Source organism: Cydia pomonella, chromosome 5, assembly GCF_033807575.1.
Source record: "Cydia pomonella isolate Wapato2018A chromosome 5, ilCydPomo1, whole genome shotgun sequence".
NCBI classification, from domain to species: Eukaryota; Metazoa; Arthropoda; class Insecta; order Lepidoptera; family Tortricidae; genus Cydia; species Cydia pomonella.
The window spans coordinates 10,962,534-10,984,671 of record NC_084707.1 but is presented as its reverse complement, the minus strand read 5'-3'; the positions used below and the strand labels follow the sequence as shown (position 1 = coordinate 10,984,671).

Here is a 22,138-nt window from a genome sequence, read left to right as displayed (position 1 = left end):
AATCTGACTTCATCTGCACGTGAATCACATATGGACCAACGTCCGATTGAGTATAGCACTGCCTACCAATGGGGGGCGATGCGGATGCTTGAGTTTTCATCGATTGACTTATTTTTGTTTTTTTTGGAATGTCAGTTGAGGTCTCCTTTAAATTAATCGCGGGTCTTTTAAGGGATGACGATTTAGCCAAAACGTACTCGTCTTCCATATCAGGAGAGATTGATGCTTGGCGGTCTACCGCCGGAGGACTTAAAGGGGAGTTTGACTCCATCGTAAGATTATCGGCCGGCCTGGGTGATGGGCTAGAAGAACCCATCACTCTGCCGGCCATATGTAAACGAACTGAACCCAACAAAATGAAATATATATACAATAATTTAACAAATAAATAAATAAAATAATATTTGCATAAAATTCGCCCCTAGATTGAATAAAATAAAATTTGAGCCGAGAAGATTCTAAACGTCACAACCCGTCCCGCACTCCCAATTCCTATCCTCAAAACCCCTTATTAACCGCGAACAATTTGAACGAATGACATAAATTGACAACAGGCTTTTAGCTTTTTTAAATCATAGACAATTGGTGATACCACATGGAAATATCTGTCAACAATATTTGGCTACCCAGACTCTAGTTTGTATCGAACGATACGGAAATAGGCTCCTGACTTTAGTTTGTCTCTGAATAAAAAAAAACTACGGTTGCGTGACATACGTTTTCAATTACCGCCATTTGAGGTACAGTTTATCTTTTAATTGGTTAGTATAAAATGAATTTGTTTTGCTGTTTTTAATAAAAATGAGCGGTAAAGATATTTTGGGGACGCCACCACATAACTGCGAGTTCGGCCAGGAGAGCAACGATCCCCCAATGTTGGTTGTAATTTGGGTTAGTGAAAATATCATAGAAAGTTTATAATGATCATAATTATTTAGAGTTACATAGACAAAATAGTGTATGTAACTCTACATAATTAGGCATTAAAACAATCGTGTGGTCCTTTTAAGAAACTCACTTCGTTTGTTTCTTAAACCCACACTCGTATTTTAATGCCTTCATTATGTAGTAGTCACATAAACAACAATAGTAAATTTCTTCTAACCTAAATAAAATTTGGTAAACGATTCTTATACGTTTTATTTATGAGTTATAACTTATAAGTATGTTAAAGATATGGCGGTCGATTTATTTTTTACTTTTTGGTTACTTTGTATTTTTTTAATTGTATGAGGATATTGCAAATCACAAAATCATAGCGAGTACAGGGACCACTAAATCATTTGCAAATGAGTTCAAATTATTCCATAATGTAAATAAAGGGAGCCTTGTGAAGATAAAATCTATCCCACTTTTTTCTACATACAAAGTAAAGTTGGACCACCCTATTCGATAATTATGTATTTTTGTCAATTTAGGTTTCATAAATACTTCTAAACAGTAGAGCCATACATTTATTCACTTATAAGCTATTATGCTCGCGAGGTCTACAGCTCCCTGAGCTACTAGTTTATTTATTAGTAACTTATTTTTGTTATCGTTGAGCAAATTAACGTGTATTATGTGTGTGTATTATATGTAATGTGTTTATGTTAAGAGTATTTTCATGTATAATTTCAAATACGATGAATAAATTGCTTATGAATTCAATGACATGAAATGAAATGTAATTTTCATCACACTTGCTCGAAAAAGTTCTTATTTCATGCAGGTGTACTGAAGGACAAAGGCTTATTTTTTTTCCCGTGGGAGTTATGAATTGTCTAAAAAAAGCTATAACTCTTTAGGGAGTTATAGCTATTTTTTTTTTTTATACTACGTCGGAGGCAAACAAGCATACGGCCCGCCTGATGGTAAGCAGTATCCGTAGCCTATGTACGCCTGCAACTCCAGAGGAGTTACATGCGCGTTGCCGACCCTAACCCCCTCCCCCCCTCGTTGAGCTCGTTGAGTTATTATGTCACTTATTCATACAAACCAAGTAGCATAAATGAGTTTTACTTTTAAAATACTGACGTTTATAATTGCTATTGTGTTCGCTATCCTAGATATCTTTATTACTTGAACGTATTTTAATACCAACATAAAATTTAAATAAGATACATTTTACTCTCTAAATTAAAAATAGGGTATAAATAAACCTAAAACTAATGGTAAAAAGTAAACTTAAAATAAGAGTCTTATAAATAGAATATGTCCTCAAGCTCGCTACCGATGGGAAGTGTGCCCAGAAGGCTGGCCGCATTGCCACGTTGAATGACAATGCTTATGCGTTGAGCGAGATATTGGCCAGCCTTCTGGTCACCTGTGGTGTCTATGAGGCGCGTCGCTAAATTCTTGTATAGCTGACGCGCGCTTGGCCCCCACGACCCCAGCGTTTATAATTTAATATTTTTGTTTATGTTTAAAATTAAATAATTTGATTAATTTTAACAGCCGTTTAAACAATTTTTACTTAATTTTCAATCGTGGCTGAATGCCGAATAGGTTTGTGCCCTCGATGCTAACCTGTCAAGAAATTACAAAATGGCGGACGAATGTTTGATATGTCACCGTATTTAAGAATTATTTCGTTTATAATTTATTTTTTCTTCGCAAGTGTGATAAAAAACACTGTGTGTAACTCCGGGGGTAAGAATATTGCAAACTCGGGTCTTTAATTCCCTCCAGTCTGCGGCTGTCGGGAATTACCACCCTAGTATGCAAGATTTCCCTTACCCCCTCGTTACCCAATGTACTATTACATTGTCGGTACGCCGGTGCTGAGATAGTTCGCCGTACTGTAAAGCTCTAAGCTCTTTCTAATCTACCCGCTTGCCTATTTCCACGCCACCATTTTTATATCACTTGCAGTTTGTTATATACTTACGCGGTTTTATTATTAGGCAAGTGAGGACACCCCAGTTGATTCCACGCACTGCGAATTTGTCTTCGATACTTACTATTTTTTACTCGTACAAGCAATTTTTTTTTTAAATGTTTGTTACTCCATAACTCTGTCATTTTTGAACCGATTTTGAAAATTATTTTTTTGCTTTAATCTATATATATACAGATTAGTCCCGTTTTTATCAAAACTCAGTTCTGATGATGGGATCTATAAGGAATCGAGGCAACTGCGCTGTGTTTGTTTAACAAATTAGATTTTCAAGACAAATTTTTGTCATGTTCGAGTTCTAACGATGGGATCCATGAGGAATCGAGGGAACTCAAATGTGAAAGGCATACGTATAGTAGTTTTTGTATTTTCTTAAACAAATCAAGAATTTATATTTAAAAAAGTGACATTTGATGAAGTGGAACTGCTGATGATGAACAGAATGGAACTCTTCAACGCCACATAGTTCACGTTTGGCAATTTTTTCTCTTCGCATGTTTGTGAAGCAGTTAGGTTTTCAAGGTACATTTTTGTCACGTTTGAGATTTGATGATGGATTCCTTGAGGAATTGAGGGTACTTCTCAACTCTTTTAAGCAAACTTATAACCATTTTTAGGGTTCCGTAGCCAAATGGCATAAAACGGAACCCTTATAGTTTCGCCATGTCCGTCTGTCTGTCTGTCTGTCTGTCTGTCTGTCTGTCTGTCTGTCTGTCTGCCTGTCCGAGGCTTTGCTCCGTGGTCGTTAGTGCTAGAAAGCTGAAATTTGGCATGGATATATAAATCAATAAAGCCGACAAAGTTGTACAATAAAATCTAAAAATTTAATTTTTTTTAGGGTACCTCCCCTACACGTAAAGTGGGGGTGAAATTTTTTTTTCGCTTCAACCCTAGAGTGTGGGGTATCGTTGGAAAGGTCTTTCAAAACTAATGGGGGTTTTCAAGAAACATTTTTTGATAAAGTGAATATATTCGGAGATAATCGCTCCGAAAGAAAAAAAAATGTGTCCCCCCCCCTCTAACTTTTGAACCATAGGTCCAAAAAATATGAAAAAAATCGTGGAAGTAGAGCTTAAGAAAGACATTGAATGAAAACTATAGCGGACATGATCAGTTTAGCTGTTTTTGAATTATCGCAAAAAGTTTTCCCTTCATAGTAAAAAGACTTATTTTAATTAGGTACTGATTATGCAAATTTGCCTATTTGTTTAACTCAGGTGAAAGGTACCGTTTCATCCCTTCGTTAACAATTTACTATACTTTAAGCTCCAGTTTAGCTTATTGTGACGGAAGAGTAACTACGGAACCCTACACTGAGCGTGGCCCGACATGCTCTTGGCCGGTTTTTATTAATATTATTTCATGCATGGTGTGAAAAAATGTATTTTAAATATAGTCGAATACCCTTTTGCGGGTATTTTACCAGTCTTTTTAATTTCATTGTATGAGATCCAAAATCAACAATAATTTTTCTTTCACCGGTTTCCCTCATTGAAGTCAGTTTTTTTTCTTAAAAATTATTTAACTTGCCCTGTTAGTATGTATGTGACAAATCTTGCAAGTTAAATTTGACCTACTTCCCGGTTTCCGATGAAGCTGAAAATTTGCATACATATGTAAGTCGGGTGACAATGCAATATTATGGTAACATCAAGCTGATCTGATATGGAGACAAAAGGTAGCCATAGGAACTCTATGATTAAACAACGCAACCTAATTGTGTTTGGGGTTTTTAGAATTGTCTCGATGAGTATTAGTTGCTTGTGGAAAAAAAGTACAGTCAGCGATAAAAGCTTGTACCAAAAATGATATTTTTGCCAAAAACTTATTACAAATTATATTTGAAATAAGCGCTTTTGTTGTGGTGGTGTGTAGGGATCTGGGCGGCGGCGCGCAGCGCGGGCGGGCGCGGGCCGAGGCCGCGGCGGCGCGGTGGGCGGCGGCCCGGCAGTCGCACGCGGGCACGTGCGCGCACCGCCTTCGCGCCTCGACCTGCGCGCCCTACCGACTGACGCGCTCAATATCTCGTACAATTATCATTCCATTACAAAATCTTATTTAACATCTTAAATAAGCAAAGAAGGAGAAACCCTATTTTCGTTACCTCTCTCAAGTCAATCTACGAAAACACGTAAATAAGATTTGTGGGTCAATAGCATTTTACAAAATTACTTACATCACCTGAAAAAATCGGCGGGAAATCCATGTGCAACAGCGTTCAATAGTCAGTAAGCCAAATCTTCCTAGGGACATCTATTCCGATTGATTATTTATTGATGAAATACTATAAAATAGCTTTGGTAATTAGCTACAGTGAAACCATTTATAAATCTAGTGTAAAAACAATAAATCATTGCGTGACTTATAGGATTACCTCCAAAAATATGAATGCTGAGCCCAAAGAAAATAATCATGTACAAGTAATTACCCAGTTTCACAATTAACTTTACATCGTAAATTATTTTACTTTAACTGAAACATGGTAGGTATTATACTGTATAATCTGGAATATTATACATTGTTGGCAGATTCAGCTATAATAACTCTTAAAGTCAAGTAAGCATAAGAATTGAAGTTGGTTGCAGTTCAGAATCAGCACAATATATAAAAGTATATTCACTTGATTTTTGATTTGCTTTAAGTGGCACATTAAGGAAATAGTTTGCCAGTCGAGAGGTAGGTACCTCTAAATAGGTGTTACGTTCTTCCTCGTGGTATAGCAACTTGTTATGATATACATACATCATATACTTAACGAATTTACACACACATTTCATTACTCTCTCATCTTTTGCAAGTTATTAAACAGATTATAGAGCTATGTATTAGATAGTAGCTATAACTGCTTAAAAAAAGTGATACATGTGATATTAGTTTCAACGTCTAATTGTAAAATTATAGTTGTAAGAAAACAAATTACCTACTCGTTATAGTAGTGTAGTTCTTCATTTTCCGCTACTCAAAGGTTGTCTGGAAGAGATCATTTTTAGGGATAAGACCGCTTGTTGCTACCTAGTTACTGTTAATTATCTTTTAAATTTTCATTGTAATTTTACATGTAAAATGTATTGTTATTAGAGCAATAAATAATATTTACTTACTTTATATAGGAGACACTTTATAAATTATAGGAAACACTTTTAACATTTCCAATTTAAAATTCAGTGGGCTCAAGGATCAAAAATAGTTACATTTTTGGGACGAGCTATTGTTACCTACTCTCCTTTTCAGCAGGCGTCAACTACTGCTGATCGAGTTAACAGTATCGGAAGTGTAGAGTCGATAGGTGCGTTGTTTTATAACAACAGTTTCCATGGCGATATTTTACCTCTGTAACCAGTTTAGTTTCGGATATTAAATTATCATCCTACTTATATAATCCAATCGGTTTCTCTGTTTGACCCAATGGTTGACTGGTAGAGAATGCCTTTTGGCATTAAGTTCGCCATTTGTACATTTTTCTTTATGTGTGCAATAAAGTTTAAATAAATAAATAATATGTACCTATTATTATACAATACAAACACTTTTTATTCCACACCTTTATAATAAATAATCATGTTTAATAATAAAATACTGACTTTATAAAACAGTTTGGAATGCCATTAAATTTATTTACAAACATAGTGCATCTCACAACAATTACAATTATCCCTATTACTTAAATACTTATTGCAGCGGGGTTCCATACTGGTCTACATGAGCAGTTCCATTTCATTAATAATTAAGTGCAGTACAAATGTTCAAATGCAAATGCTTGATGCTTTATACATTAATTTAGATTAAAATATTATACAATATGTTTATACACGTGTAGTGGAGCCGTTAAGAAGAAAGGGGACGGCCGCTCCGAACCCGCATTTCATATTTTATTGGTGTTCAAGACAACAACAGCCGTAGATATACATAGTTGTATTATCCGTTGGTTGCAAAATAATATACAGATATATTATAAGTAAAACAGAGTAATATTTAACGTAAAACTGTGCAAGCCCACAGTAATAGTAACAGTAAGTGACAATCAATATTAAAATTGAAATTAGAGGTGGATACACATGTTTGCATAAAGTGAGTAGGTATGCCTTAACATTAATAGTTGTTTTAATTTATTTCTATTGCACTTGTAAATAATTTAAGTAATCACGCTTAACGGGTAAAAACCCAAAGATTACTATTTAGCGCTCCTGTAAAGTAACTGTTATACTTACTACATTTTATGTAATGTGCTTGGTTATGGTCCCTTGCATAAGATACTTCAACTTCAACTTTAACATTTATTCAGCAAATAGGCCACAAGGGCACTTTTACACGTCAACATGGAATTTACATACAAACAAAAACAAGCACATCAACAATTAAGTATAAAATACAATTACAAAAAATAACTAAAATAATAATAATAAAAAAACAAACAGATACAAAAAAAATCTAAAATTATTTAGAGGTGTAAATATCTCTAAATGTCAGAACTAAATGACTTTTATCAAATTATCCTTGGAGATGTATAGAGTCTCTAAGAGTCAAAATTCCGTATAATTAAAACATTCATTAGGATAAAAGAAACATACGAGAACCGAATGAGGTGTCTCACTGTAATTATACATATACTCAATAAAATTAGCTTAAACAGACCAGTCTCCACAAACAGCACCCGTTCACAAGTATGACGCGTATCTCAGCCATCGCCTCCCTCACCAATACCAAAATATGTTTTAAGCCAAGATGCCAATGATGAATACTCCTACAGTATTTAACATTTACAACAGTATTTGATAAATCTGTAGAATCTATTAAAACACTAAATAACTGTTATATTCATCTGTTTTTGTTAAGTAATATATCTAATACGTCATTTTTTTTAGGGGCTTTAAAAGGATCCGTTGAGTCAAATTCCTGATTTTAAAGATGGGGAATGCGAGATAAGTAGTACGGCATTTGCGCCGTAATTAGTGGAGTGTAGTGGGACTTGAAAGAGGGTGGTATACCTGGTGCGACGTTTAGGAACCCGAAATAATATACCAGACAGTAGTTCAGGGCAATCAAGACGGTTTCGAACGATATCAAAAAGGAGGTTCATGTCTGCCAATTTGCGTCTATTTTCAAGTGTAAGAAGATTGTATTCATGGCAGCTGTCAGAATTCTTATTCAAATGAATTATAAAACCACAGGGCTGGCTCGTTCCTCGCTCAGCGCATTGGAATTGCAATCCAGCGCGGAAACGCGGCCCGTCTTGTGGGCACACTACCAAATGGCAGCGACATAGGAGATATTTGTACATATAATTTAGGCCCCATAGGTTAAGATAGGTATAGTTTAGTTCTTTTTTTTGTAGGTATTAATTTAAGTTTTGTAGGTAGTTTTAATTTTAAGTTACATTTTATTCTATGTTTGTTATTATTTAAATATAATTAAATGAATTATTAAATTTATAATTTAAATGGTTGATAAAAAATTCTGGATTTGTTCTATGCCGTCTTTGTGGGTGGCATAGTAGACTGACCAAACAGGGGAAGCGTACTCAAGAACGTAGCGTACATATATGCATAATAAATAATTTTTAAACTTAATAAACTACGAAATGGTTTGCAGGTTCTCATTAAAAATCCAAGGTTACGATAGTGGTCAATGTGGTTTCTCATGGTCATTTTGGCGTCAAGCATCACCCCCAGATCCTATGACCCTAGATTCTCTGGACTGTGATGCCTTTAAAATGATAGGAAAAATGTATAGGTTTTTTTGGGGTAAGTAATAGAACGTATACAAACCTATAATATATCACTCTGAATGTATAAATTCAATTTGTATAATTTTGATCGGAATAACATTCAATTGCAATAACATGCAATATGTATAACAACGAATTCTATAATTGTAAATTGTATAATAAACACTACATATATCATTGTTTACGATAACATTAGAAAGGTATAACGTTGAAATAATATAACATACAAAACAAATATCATCCATTAAAAATAACAACTGCATGTATTTTTGCAAAAAGAATGTACTTTTCATTGCATAATCGATTGTTTTTTTTTCTCACTACCGAAATTACATTATTTAAATATATTTTTGTGTGTTAGTTAATGAACAGATACAGTTTTTAAATTATTATGAAATGAGCAATGTATTTGAAACATCTATACTATGCGAATTTATATTTCAACGTAGTTTGCTCCGTATTTATCTATTACAGATTGCAGCTTTTTTCTGTGGTAATTCTGGTGCTAATTTCTTTATCTAGAGGGTCACAGTTCTAACCTAACCTAACCCACTTTTCTGTTAACAGTTTCTTTTTCCGAAGCCTCAGAGTTCTAACCTAACTTGCTACCTATTCTGGAAACAATTTATTTATCTAGGGGGTCACAGTTCTAACCTAACCTAACCCACTTTTAGCAGTTTTTTTTCTAGTAGTGTGTTCTATGAGGTTTGAAATTCTAGGTCATCCTACTAATTTTACTACTTAATTATATAAGATGATATTTATATTTTAATATGTATATATTATGACAGTTATATGAAATGAGCTTAACTTATATGTATATTATACCAAACAGCCATATGTATGTCGTATATTATATTATTTTTATGTTATACTAATTGAAAGTATACGTTTACTTTATTATACATAAGATTAGTATACATTTTTAACGTTTGTAAACTGAAATTATTCCAAAAGTGCGTATATATTATAGGACGCACCCGTTTTTTTGCGAGTAAAACGTAGTCCCCATTTTCCTCTTTGGTTATTAACATTATTGAAAATATTTTAACACAATTTGATGTGGTTTAATCATAGCTATGCCCGACCGTTTGATTTTTTTCGATTTTGTTCAATATTATTAGAGTTTTTAAAAATTTGAATGTAACCTGTTTTTCGCTCCTAACTTTTATAATAATTAAAAAAACAAAAAATCAAACGGTCGGGCGTAGCTATTTATTCATTATTGCACAAAAGAAAACCTTATAGTACAAAAGGCGGACTTAATGCCATGAGGCATGCTAAGACCTAGCTAGATCGATTTTTCGCTCCCGAAAACCCCCATATAGACACATGACACATTAATTAACAAACATTACAAAATAACGTACAACTGAATTGAGAACCTCCTTCTTTGGAATTTTGAAGTCGGTTAAAATATATAGATAATAGAGCTAATTGAGTAGACAAGCTACCTACTTAGTAAGCTAGCTAGTAAACAACAGTCGGACTGGCGCACGAAGGTTGCCGTACCATAATCTAAAAAACACTTTTTTGTATGGGAGCCCCCTTAAATATTTATTTTATTCTGTTTTTAGTATCTGTTGTTATAGCGACAACAGAAATACATAATATGTAGAAATTTCAACTGGCTAACTATCACGGTTCATGACATACAGACTGGTGACAGACGTACGGGCGGACGGACGGACAGCGGAGTTTCAGTAATATGGTCCCGTTTGATCCTTTGGGTACGGAACCCTAAAACCAAAAAAATACTTACTTCTTTGAGTCATTATCACAGCCTACTCGCAATAGTCTTAAGTGTCAAAAAACGGAACAACAGAAAAATTATATCTAACTACTGAACCTGTTCATAAAATTTCACGAGAATATCTTGCTCGCACTAATACTTGTGTGGACAAGGGTAAATGTCGCTAACCGTCAAACATCTATCAGGAACGAAATGTGACTGTCTCAAATATTCAATTGTAATCGGACTAATATCCTAGGACTGTCATTTTAATCCGACACGTGCCTATAGGTACCTATATGTATCAATGATTTTTGAATGGGCAATTGGTACCTACGTACCTATATATCAATTATTTTTCAATGGACAATTGGTACCTACGTACCTATGTATCAATTATCTTTCAATGGACAATTGATACCTACGTACCTATATATCAATTATTTTTCAATGGACAATTGGGTAATGGTTATTATTGTTGGGTTATTCTTACTGACTACTCGATTGTTAATAAAAACTACTTGGGATTATTAAAAGGTATAAAATTTAAAAGTAACTCTGCCTGTCTGTTACTTCTACACGCTTGAACCGCTGAAGCTGAACCGATTGAGATGAAATTTGGTACGGAGATAGTAGAGTCGCGACGAATGACAGGATAGTTTTATTTTTACGGAAACATCATTCTACGCAGGCGAAGTCGCGGGCAGATTAAATAATAATCTTACTATTCAATATACTGTATGGTTAGAGTGCTATAATAATGTTGTTAGACGTGAAATTGGATATATCTGAGGTAAAACATATCAAACAAGTTAATTGAAATCATTAATAATACAAACTACTTAATTAAAGTCATTAGCTTGCATAATTAGAGTAATTAGTCTGCTACTATCCCTATTTATCTAATAACTATGGTATACATAATTCATAAACTATAAGCAGATTATAATAATCAAGACCTTTACAGGCGCTCCTTGATGTGATGGTATTATTCAACGAAATAAGCGAGAATTTGGTGATTATGTAGGAGTGCGATACTTGCCTCAGTATTCGATTAAGTTGTAACTGAAAATGCCAATGACAATTGTACCGGTGTATAGTTAGATATTAAATACAGGCGTGCAAATATGTCATGACTAGAAAAATAAAACATTTTATTTTTCACTTTAAGTAGGGAGTTACCTATACTATCTCGCTAGCTACAGATACCTATTACCAATCTATTATTTTCTGTTCAATTGGTCTTAAAAATTGACAATCGGTAACTACAAATTGCATCGGTATCGGTAACTATAGGTGTTTGGATCTCATGTTTACTAATACAACATATCTTACGACATCAAAGTTTCTTAATAAGTTAGGCAATGTTGTTGCCTACGACAATCCTTAGCAACGCATCCTTGGCGTAGAAATCGACTTAATATAATACATAGTTGTAACACTTTGTAACACACAGTCCGTCACTCTCTTATTTAAAATGTACCTAATAGTAGGTACATTTTAGTTACTATCCCTAATTTATGATGCCTGAGAAGTACGTTATTTCGATTGCGTTTATGCGGTTATTGCATCGTAATAATATATTTAAATTTATCTTGCGGCAGTCTGGCTAGTTCGATTTAAGTATTAAGATTAAGTACATTAGGCGAACAGATTATTTTCACAGACTAAAGTAAGGTAGAGCGGGATCTATTTATTACCCGCGGTATTTCTTAATAAGTATACTAAAGCTATGGGTATTTCACTCACTTAACTCAATTATTCGAACGCGGTCGGCTTACAACTGCTCTAAATAATCCCTTAGACACATTTTAGTATATATAATATAAATATATAAAGAGAACGCGTAACAGTACATTACGATACAAGTGCAAAAAGTAGGAAATTCGTAAACAGTGGCGATACTGGCGATAAATTAATACATGACCGAAGGAAGTAAGTAAGTAGTAAATTTCAATCCTAGTGCGGAAAGTACGTCATTACTTCACGAGTACCGTGATATCAAGACTGTCATTTCGGGACGAGTGAAGAATGTCATTTCCACACGTGTATCGAACGATGTTTTTTAATACAGAAAAACAACTAGTAATTTTTTTATGCATGTTCTATAATTAAGACAAAAAGGAAAAAAAAAACATTGTACTATTATAATCGTTATTTACGATTATTTGTGTATCGTATATTTAAATTGTATAAAAACAATATCGAGTGTTGCCTTTGGAAACTTAAAACATTCTTGCAGTAAGAAAAAACGCCTCTGGTTTGACAGGCGTTTCGGCAGCTATTCCGTTCCATTCAGACAACTTATTAAGAACGGTTTTTCAATATTCAATATTAAAAAATAAACGTGTTATAATTATAATGATGAAGAGGTAAGTAATAAAATATGATTTTTTTTATTATTCTTACATTAAATTGCTACTTTACGTAGCTGTTTAGCGTGCGGAAAGTTGGTTTTCGTAAACTAGTGCTTTTCACTTTTTAAATTATTTTAAATTACACTTCATGACTACTTATGGATGAGTGTTAATGTTATTTTTCTCAAACTTGTAATGAAATGTTGACATGACTTACTTCAAATTAGGTCCGGAAATACTACATATCAGGTGGGATGAGTGAAGATGAAATGTAAAGGAATTTCATAAAGCCTTACATACCTAGGCCTGTAAGGCAACCTTATTTTGTTTTTAAACGTCATATTATGGCACGTCTTGGCATTCAACCATAAAAAACCTATAAGCAAAATTCTGCTATAATGCATTTTTGTGTTTGTTAAATATTATTTCAGGATCTCCTAAAGGGGAACGAATATTTGATTATTTTGCGCAACGACGAAAGGTTTAGGAGATACAGCCCCATAATATTTTTTTTCAGTCATGCAGAAAGCTTTATAGGGCTGTATCTCCTAAGCCGTGCGTCGTGGCGCAAAAATAATAAAATTTTCGTTCCCCTTTCAATGTCTTCAAAGTAATAATAAAAAAACAGAAAAAAGAAAAAAAAGAAAGGAAAAAAAATAAAAAAGCGTAATGGCGTGCGTCGTAGCGCCAAAATAATTTCATTTTTGTTCCCCTTCAATACCCCACGCACTGAATAACCTATCACATTAGGACATGAAACAATCATCATCATCATCATCCTATTTTATTATTTCATTGCAAGTTTGAGAAAAGTACTATACAAATCTCGTCGAGAAACGGGGTTGCCGGGCGCGTATTCCTATCCGACCTCGCTACTAATGTACTATTACTTTAAGAGGAATTCCTAGTTGCGATTTTTTCATACAAACTCTCTCGACTGATTCCTCCCTGGATTTTTAACCTAGAGCAGTGATTTTTTCAAATAAGTTCAATATCATCAATATCTGTGCCGCTATGTTTTGCTTTTTTGGATTATTTTATTTTGAAGACAGATACAGCGCCTCGAAAATCGCAAAAACGGCTCAATTGAATTGGCTGTAAAAAAGGCACAGTATACAAATATGATAAAAAATATCCTAAAAATCAAAACATAGCGGCATAGATTATTTCTTCCTCTTGCAGTTCCCAAAATCTCATAAAGATTGATTGCGTTTTGGAGGAGGAAACAGTCGAGAGCGAAACCTCGATTTTTGAGTTTTTTGCGTGTGAATTTTAGTCCGAGCTGCAGTCGTCCTTATCGCACGAATTGGAGGCGGATACAGCTTCTAAATATACGTACACAGAAGAAATAGTGATGGCCATAACATGTTAATGGTTAAAATGAGAAAAAATACACCAACAACCAACAGTCGATCGCCGTAATATAACCAAAATACCACGTAGATCTAAGAAAAGGGTGCCATGTGTTTTCACACTCTTTATATATTGAAGATTACCAAAATTCAGACCGAATCTACGGTTATTATTTAACGATTTGCTCCGTACTTCAAGAATCTGACACGATCTAGAAAAAAAAAATCGCGAGTTCTCTCAATTGGTCCCAAAATTGTCCGGCATTATCCCAACATACCTTACCCAGATTGTCATTGCGATACGTTCTTCAATAAGACGGCACAAGTGTAGCCCCATCGTACTACTACTACTATTTAGATTGTAGGTTAACCATACCTACTTACAAAATTGGGTGCGCCAAAGTTCATATAAAATTGCAAATTCGATTATTGAAACTCCGAAAATGTTTCTCATAAAATTTTACATTCTAATGATCATTACACGTATTTATTTTAAACAATAATGATTGTAACTTCGAATTTATTATATTCATAATGTCATTCCTCATAAATATCTCTATTGCTAAAATGGATGCATATATTATTGTTCGAATATCGATATGTAATAAAATTGGAAATTCGATTATTGAATCTTCGAAAATGTTTTTCATAAAATTTTACATAGTAATGATCATTATTAATTTTAATTTTAAACAAAAATGATTGGAAAATCCTGTCACAAAGGTGGGTTAGGTTAGGTTAGAATTGCGACCCTCGCAGAACCGTAATCCTGCCAGAAAGGTGGGTTAGGTTAGGTTAGAACTGCGACCCTCACAGAACCGAAATCCTGCCAGAAAGGTGGGTTACGTTAGGTTAGAACTGCGACCCTCGCAGAACCGTAATCCTGCTAGAAAGGTGGGTTAGGTTAGGTTAGAACTGCGACCCTCACAGACCCGAAATCCTGCCAGAAAGGTGGGTTAGGTTAGGTTAGAATTGCGACCCTCGCAGAACCGAAATCCTGCCAGAAAGGTGGGCGATATTACGCTAGTCCTCGTTTTGACTCTATAACTTCTAAATAATATATATATATATATATATATATATATATATATATTCTATTTTAATATAACTTCTGATCAAACAATTGTATGAACTAAGTTTAGAAATAAAGAAATTCATACAAATAACATTATGAGCACCGATACATTCTCAGTAATAACATTATGGGCACCGATACATTCTCAGTAATAACATTATGAGTAAAAAAAAACGGAATATGTATCGTTATGAATAATGTAGGTAGTAGTATAAAAAACCATTAAATTTTTTTTCGGAGAAACGATGATTATGACTACAAAGCGGTATCATTAAAAATATTCGAATAATAAATTGTATATGAGCCAATATGGACCCTACAACATTTCACAACACACCATGATCACACCCAACTTATTGTCACGGATAGGTACGACGACCGAAGCAAGGACATCATTCTTTTTTGCAGTCTTTATCTAAATAGTAATTAATAGATACAGTATAATATAATAAATAAATATTATAGGACATTATTACACAAATTGACAAGTCCCACAGTAAGCTCAATAAGGCTTGTGTTGAGGGTACTTAGACAACGATATATATAATATATAAATATTTATAAATACTTAAATACATAGAAAACACCCATGACTCAGGAACAAATATCCGTGCTCATCAGACGAATATATGCCCTTACCAGGATTTGAACCCGGGACCATCAGCTTCGTAGGCAGGGTCACTACCCACTAGGCCAAACTGGTCGTCAAAATAATAATTAAAAATATAATAATTAAAAACAATATTATGTGATAACATCAAAAACAACTTGCAGCGCAGGATGAATTCCGGCCGGCTCGCCGGCAATGTCAACGGAACGGCGCGCAATGAGCAAGCGCTCGCGTCTCGCATCTGTTTGCGCGCACTCACACTTAGATAGCTCCCGCTCCCGCCCACCGCAGCGCGACAGAAACATAGCTTCAAAAATTCGAGATTTGAAAAGTTGCTCAGCTAGGAATTGCTCTATAATAAAAATATACATATTTCATATTTTATTATTCATCATTATAACACGTTTATTTTTTAATATTGGATATTGAAAAACCGTTCTTAATAAGTTGTCTGAATGGAACGGAATAGCTGCCAAAACGCCTGTCAAAGAGGCGTTTTTAGAGTTCCGTAGCCAAATGGCAAAAAACGGAACCCTTATAGATTCGTCATGTCTGTCTGTCTGTCCGATTATGTCACGGCCACTTTTTTCCGAAACTATAAGAGCTATACTGTTCAAACTTGGTTAGTAGATGTATTCTATGAACCACATTAAGATTTTTACACAAAAATAGAAAAAAAAAAACAAAAAATTTTGGGGGTTCCCCATAATTATAACTGAAACTCAAAAAATCTTTTTTCATCAAACCCGTACGTGTGGGGTATCTATGGATAGATCTTTAAAAATGATATTGAGGTTTCTAATATCATTTTTTTCTAAACTGAATAGTTTGCGCGAGAGACACTTTCAAAGTGAAAAAATATGTCCCCCCCCCCCTGTAACTTCTAAAATAACATAATGAAAAATCTAAAAAAATATATGATATACATTACCATGCAAACTTCCACCGAAAATTGGTTTGAACGAGATCTAGTAAGTAGTTTTTTTTAATACGTCATAAAATTAAAAAAAATTTTTTTTCATCAAACCCATACGTGTGGGGTATCTAGGGATAGGTCTACAAAAATGATATTTAGGTTTCTAATATAATTTTTTTCTAAACTGAATAGTTTGCGCGAGAGACACTTCCAAAGTGAAAAAATGTGGGGTCCCCCCCCCCCCTTATAACTTCTAAAATAACAGAATGAAAAAAAAAATATGCAATCTTCCACCGAAAATTGGTTTGAACGAGATCTAGTAAGTAGTTTTTTTTAATACGTCATAAATGGTACGGAACCCTTCATGAGCGTGTCCGATTCGCACTTGGCTGCTTTTTTTCTAAACTGAACAGTTTGCGCGAGAGACACTTCCAAAGTGGTAAAATGTGTCCCCCCCCCGTAACTTCTAAAATAACAGAATGATAAAACTAAAAAAAATATATGATGTACATTACCATGCAATCTTCCATCGAAAATTGGTTTAAACGAGATCTAGTAAGTAGTTTTTTTTTAATACGTCATAAATGGTTCGGAACCCTTCATGGGCGAGTCCGTCTCGCACTTGGCCGCTTTTTTCTTTTCGTCTTAAAAAAATTACTTGTTGTTTTACTTATTTTTTCCCAACTGTATTAAAAAACGTCGTTCGATACAGGTGCGAAAATGTCATTCTTCCGCATTAGCATCGTTTCGTATAGCATCTATTACAGTACATATGGTGCTACTTTACCGCACTAGTGCGATAATTAGCATGTCACGTGATTATGTCAAAAATTTAAAGGGATACTGTAAAACGTACGACCATGTGCGAATAAGTAATTCGCAACTCGTTTCGATTTAAAGCACTCTTTCACCTTCGGTCGTGTTTCTATCGCCACTCGTTACGAATTCCGTATTTTTCGTACTTGTAATGTACTAATACAGTAGGTACATATGGTGCTACTTTACCGCACTGCACTTTACGTGCCTATGTTGAAAGAAAAAAGCCATATGTACCGTAAAACGTTGTACGATATACGTGCGAATAGGTAATTCGAAACTCGTGTCGATTTAAAACAGGACTCGTTGCGAATTTCTTACATTTCACACTTGTATCTCAATCTACTATTTTAATTTCATGGTTCATTGTTAGTTATTACATTGGTAAGTATGCTTACCTGACAACTTTGTAGCTAAAATATGTTCTATTTAAGCCACTCTTAAAAGGTTTGCTGTACATGTTTTGTTAAATATTGTATAATACATTGAAATTCCATAAGATAACATAAACGCTGGCAATGAGTAAAATGAGTGAAACAAATAACTTGTCGTTTAAAAGAGGCTGGTTTCACGGTCACGCTAGTTACGTGCGTCGTAGCGATTGTCAATATTGAAATCAGGAGGTGTATGTATCGAGAGCTCGTGTTCGGACAAAACGCCGGTCAGTAGACAGTCGCGTTAATGGACGGCCATCGGAACAATGTTTCAGCGTGTAATTTATTCATTACACAGCCGTCCTCGATCAGACGGCGGTAACGGAAAGTCTCCGCCTGATGATCTCTGACGCACTGAACCTAGCCACATCAAACTTTTGCCACAGTAGGTTTGCACGTTAAACATGTTGAATGTTTCCCATAAACCTATATCCACCAAATGGATACCTAAATAAGTTCACTAACAAATATAATTTAATCTCGACAAATGAGTCGGCGTTTTCCTTGATCGATTATTCCTTTCTATTTTTATACTAAAATTGCCTATAATCAATAAAGCCGCTTATGTGATAGCTCTACAACTGTTACAGTTTCCAGTTTACATGTGTCAGCGTGAAATTAAATAATTATGTAGTAGTGAATTATTGAAATTTGTAGTGGTGAAATAAAGTGATAATGTGCCGCTCAAGTACATTAAGTCGGATGCAGTGAAAACAATGGAGAAGTCGATGCAAGCGCGGGCGCTGAATAAATTTTCATTTTGGGTATGCCTGGTTCCACCATGGGGCTTTTCGGACCTGAAGGAGGAGGAGTTGTATACGACGTACACGCAGCGGCAACGGCAGCGCGCCGTGCCCCGACTGCTGGCTACCGGCCTGCTGCTGCAGGCGTTCGCGGCGCTCGTACCGGGCGAGCGCGACTTGGCCTTCGCCTACACCTCCGTTACCCTCGCGCTCCTGCTCAACCTCGCCCTCGCCCTAGTCTACATAACGATACGCCCCGCGAGGCTTGCGCTCAACCACTTGGCTTGGCTGGCGCTCTGGATTCAACTCCTAGTGAGCGCGTCTCGGAGACTTGGCGACTCTTATAACGAATTGCTTGGTTGGGCTGTCGTGCTCCAATATTTCACGCTGGTCGCGCTACCATTCCCTTTTCTGCTCTTGCTATTCTATAGCCTGATCTCATTTAATGCTTATTTATTGGTACAATACTACAGCGCAATGATCACGGAAAACAAACTTCCTGACGACTTCAGTTTACAGGTAAACACAATAACCGTATTATTAGTTAATGTATTTTACAGTGCATATGGTGCTAGTTTACCGTACTAGTGCGATGATTAGCATATAATATAACTATGTCAAAAATTTAAAGGGCCATATGTACTGTAAAATTTTGTACTTACGATACATGTGCGAATAGGCAATACGCAACTCGTGTCGATTAAAAACACTCCCTTCGGTTGTGTTTAAATTTATCCCCACTCGTTTTTCTCGAATTTCCTATTTTTCGTACTTGTATTGTAATGTTATTACAGTACATACCTATGGTGTTACTTTACCGCCCTAGTGCAGTAATTAGCACTTTACGTGCCTATGTCGAAAATTTAAAAGCCCATACTACTGTAAAACGTTGTACGATACACGTGTGAATACGAGTAGGTAATTCGCAGCGCGTGTCGATGTAAATCCCTCCCTTCGGTCGTATTTAATTTATTTGACTCGTTGCGAATTTCCTACTTTTCACACTTGTATCGTAATATACTATTACCTATAGTGTAACGTAACCGTGATAATATAAAATTGATTGCAGCAAATATCGAACGGGTTGTTACTGTTTGGAGCAACGTTGTTAGGCGGAACCGCTTATGGTGTCGGCGAATGGCAGCAACGATGTTCATTCATAGAAACAAAAAGAAGTTTACGGGACAAACTCACCATTGAACAACAAAGCAAAGAACAGGTGAGGTTTAACATCGTTTGGTTTTTCCTTCAGAGTATAAATCAGACAGAAAGTAAACACACGTTGTACCTATTTGCAGGAGCGGTTATTACTGTCGGTGCTTCCGGAACATGTTGCCGTGCAGATGCGAAAAGATCTTGGCCTTATTGATACGCAGTTCAAGAAGATTTACATGTCACGCCATGAAAATGTCAGGTAAGTTCCTGCATTTTACTGTAATAAACCACAAATAATAATGCTACTAATAATACTGTAATGTGTGATGTGTGTTATGCGGTATATCGTTTTTACAAGATTATTTTTAGTGTCCTATTCGGTAAAATTAATACTATTTTTTCTATTCAGCATCCTGTATGCGGATATTGTGGGTTTCACTGCGATTTCGTCTACATATTCGGCGCAAGACCTAGTTGCAATTTTAAATGAATTATTTGCTCGATTTGATCGCTTGGCAGAGGTAATTATATACTAGAACATCCTAGTCATAAAACTATGTAAGTAGGTAATATCTACGTTTAGGTATGGATTCAATCATTTTGTACGTCTCGATATTAAAAAAAGGTTGTTTTCAGAAATATCAGCAACTACGCATCAAAATTCTCGGGGACTGTTATTACTGTATCAGCGGCGCTCCCGTAGAAAAACCAGACCATGCCGTCCTTTGTGTACATATGGGCCTGTCCATGGTTAAAGCTATTAAGTGAGTATTCATTGAGATGGGGGAATTGTGACTCAGTTGCGTGTTGCAAATTGAAGACCCTGCCGGTAATTTTCGACCAATTCGATCCTGGGGGCCTACCGCGAAAATCGAAATTCGCAGATTGCGGGAATCTTTCTCTTTTACTCTCTCTAAGACGTAGTTAGAGTGACAGAGAACAATGCCCGCAATTGACGAACTTCGATTTTCGCGGTTATAGCGCTATACATATTAAATAGTGACTGGGATACGATTGTCTGATGTTTTTGACAGCTTGTAGGGGCTACAAAGTGAAACTTGTGATATTACCACAAGATCCATACACAAGATAACGTGAACTTTGTAATCTTTAGTTAAATAAATAAATAAATAATAAATAAGTATTATAGGACATTATTACACAAATTGACTAAGTCCCACTACCCACTAGGCCAAACCGGTCGTCAAGGTTTTAACGAACGAACGACGAACGTTTTTTTCTCTGTCACTCTAACTACGTCTTAGTTTTAGGTACATTAACATTATTATTGTCACATACACTTTAAAATTGTACAACTACACTTTTAACTAAGTGTTAACTTTGGCATCTCGTGTACTCTTATATGAATAAATTTATATTATGAAAATAACTAAATACCTGCATATAATATATACTTATTGCTTTGTCATCGGACCTTGAATTAAAACATATAACTTAATAACAATAGTTTATGGTGCAGATTTGGTAAAAAATACTGCCATGATTTAATAACGTACCTAATTTGTAAAGTCTTGCGTAACTATGAGATTTGCTCGATTTATATGTATTTCTACAATATAGGGTATGTTAAAATGAGGAACCTATGTCAACTTTACCACTAAATGATACTTGTTGTTTAAAAATAGGTACGTGCAGCAAACGACTAACTCCCCAGTAGACATGCGCGTGGGCATCCACACGGGGGCCGTGCTGGCAGGAGTGTTGGGGCAGCGGCAGTGGCAGTTCGACGTCTACTCGCGCGACGTCGAGCTAGCCAACAAGATGGAGAGCAGTGGGATGGCGGGGTGAGGAGGATGAAACAGTCACTAGTGTTTCCAATTTACTTAGACTAAAAATATTTAAACTGCCGTTTCTCAACACAGCCGTGTTTTAATTACCGTTATAAACAGTAATCTTTTGATAAGTTGAGTTATACCATACGAAATATTAAGCCACTAATTAAACAGAAGGAGAAGGATTTTAGTTACCTACGGGTAAAATAATTAAAAACCTACAAACAAAGTTGGATAATACGATGACATGTGACTTCAAAGATTTAATGTTTTCAGACGCGTGCACATATCGGAAGTAACTCTAAGTTTCCTGAACGACGAGTTCGAAGTGGAGCCGGCGCACGGCGAGCGGCGCGAAGAGATGCTGCGCCTGGCCGGCATCAAAACCTACTTCATTGTCCGAGTCCTGAAACCGGTGAGTGGCATACATACGTTTTCATTATACAAGAGTAACCGATGCACGGCCAGTATTGCGAGATGTTAGGATATAAAAATATAACTATTAAATTAAATAATTTAAAAACACACTACGCATTATGCCAAAAAGAACCA

General features: G+C 35.4%; 1 protein-coding gene across 2 annotated transcripts in view; it reads left to right on the top strand.

Annotated features, from left to right (window-relative positions):
- The first annotated feature begins 4,741 nt into the window (after positions 1 to 4,741).
- The window catches only part of LOC133518260 (adenylate cyclase type 8), a 61,868-nt gene continuing 44,471 nt past the window's right edge, over positions 4,742 to 22,138 (top strand). The window contains exons 1-8 of one of the 2 annotated variants that reach the window (XM_061851894.1): positions 4,742 to 5,009; positions 18,493 to 19,157; positions 19,708 to 19,857; positions 19,937 to 20,052; positions 20,203 to 20,314; positions 20,430 to 20,557; positions 21,440 to 21,598; positions 21,863 to 22,001. In XM_061851894.1, coding sequence (XP_061707878.1) covers positions 18,612 to 19,157; positions 19,708 to 19,857; positions 19,937 to 20,052; positions 20,203 to 20,314; positions 20,430 to 20,557; positions 21,440 to 21,598; positions 21,863 to 22,001 — 1,350 coding nt within the window. In that variant the 5' untranslated portion in view covers positions 4,742 to 5,009; positions 18,493 to 18,611. Of the gene's footprint in view, positions 5,103 to 18,485; positions 19,158 to 19,707; positions 19,858 to 19,936; positions 20,053 to 20,202; positions 20,315 to 20,429; positions 20,558 to 21,439; positions 21,599 to 21,862; positions 22,002 to 22,138 lie in introns of both variants that reach the window. The other variant, XM_061851893.1, reaches the window with a different exon arrangement.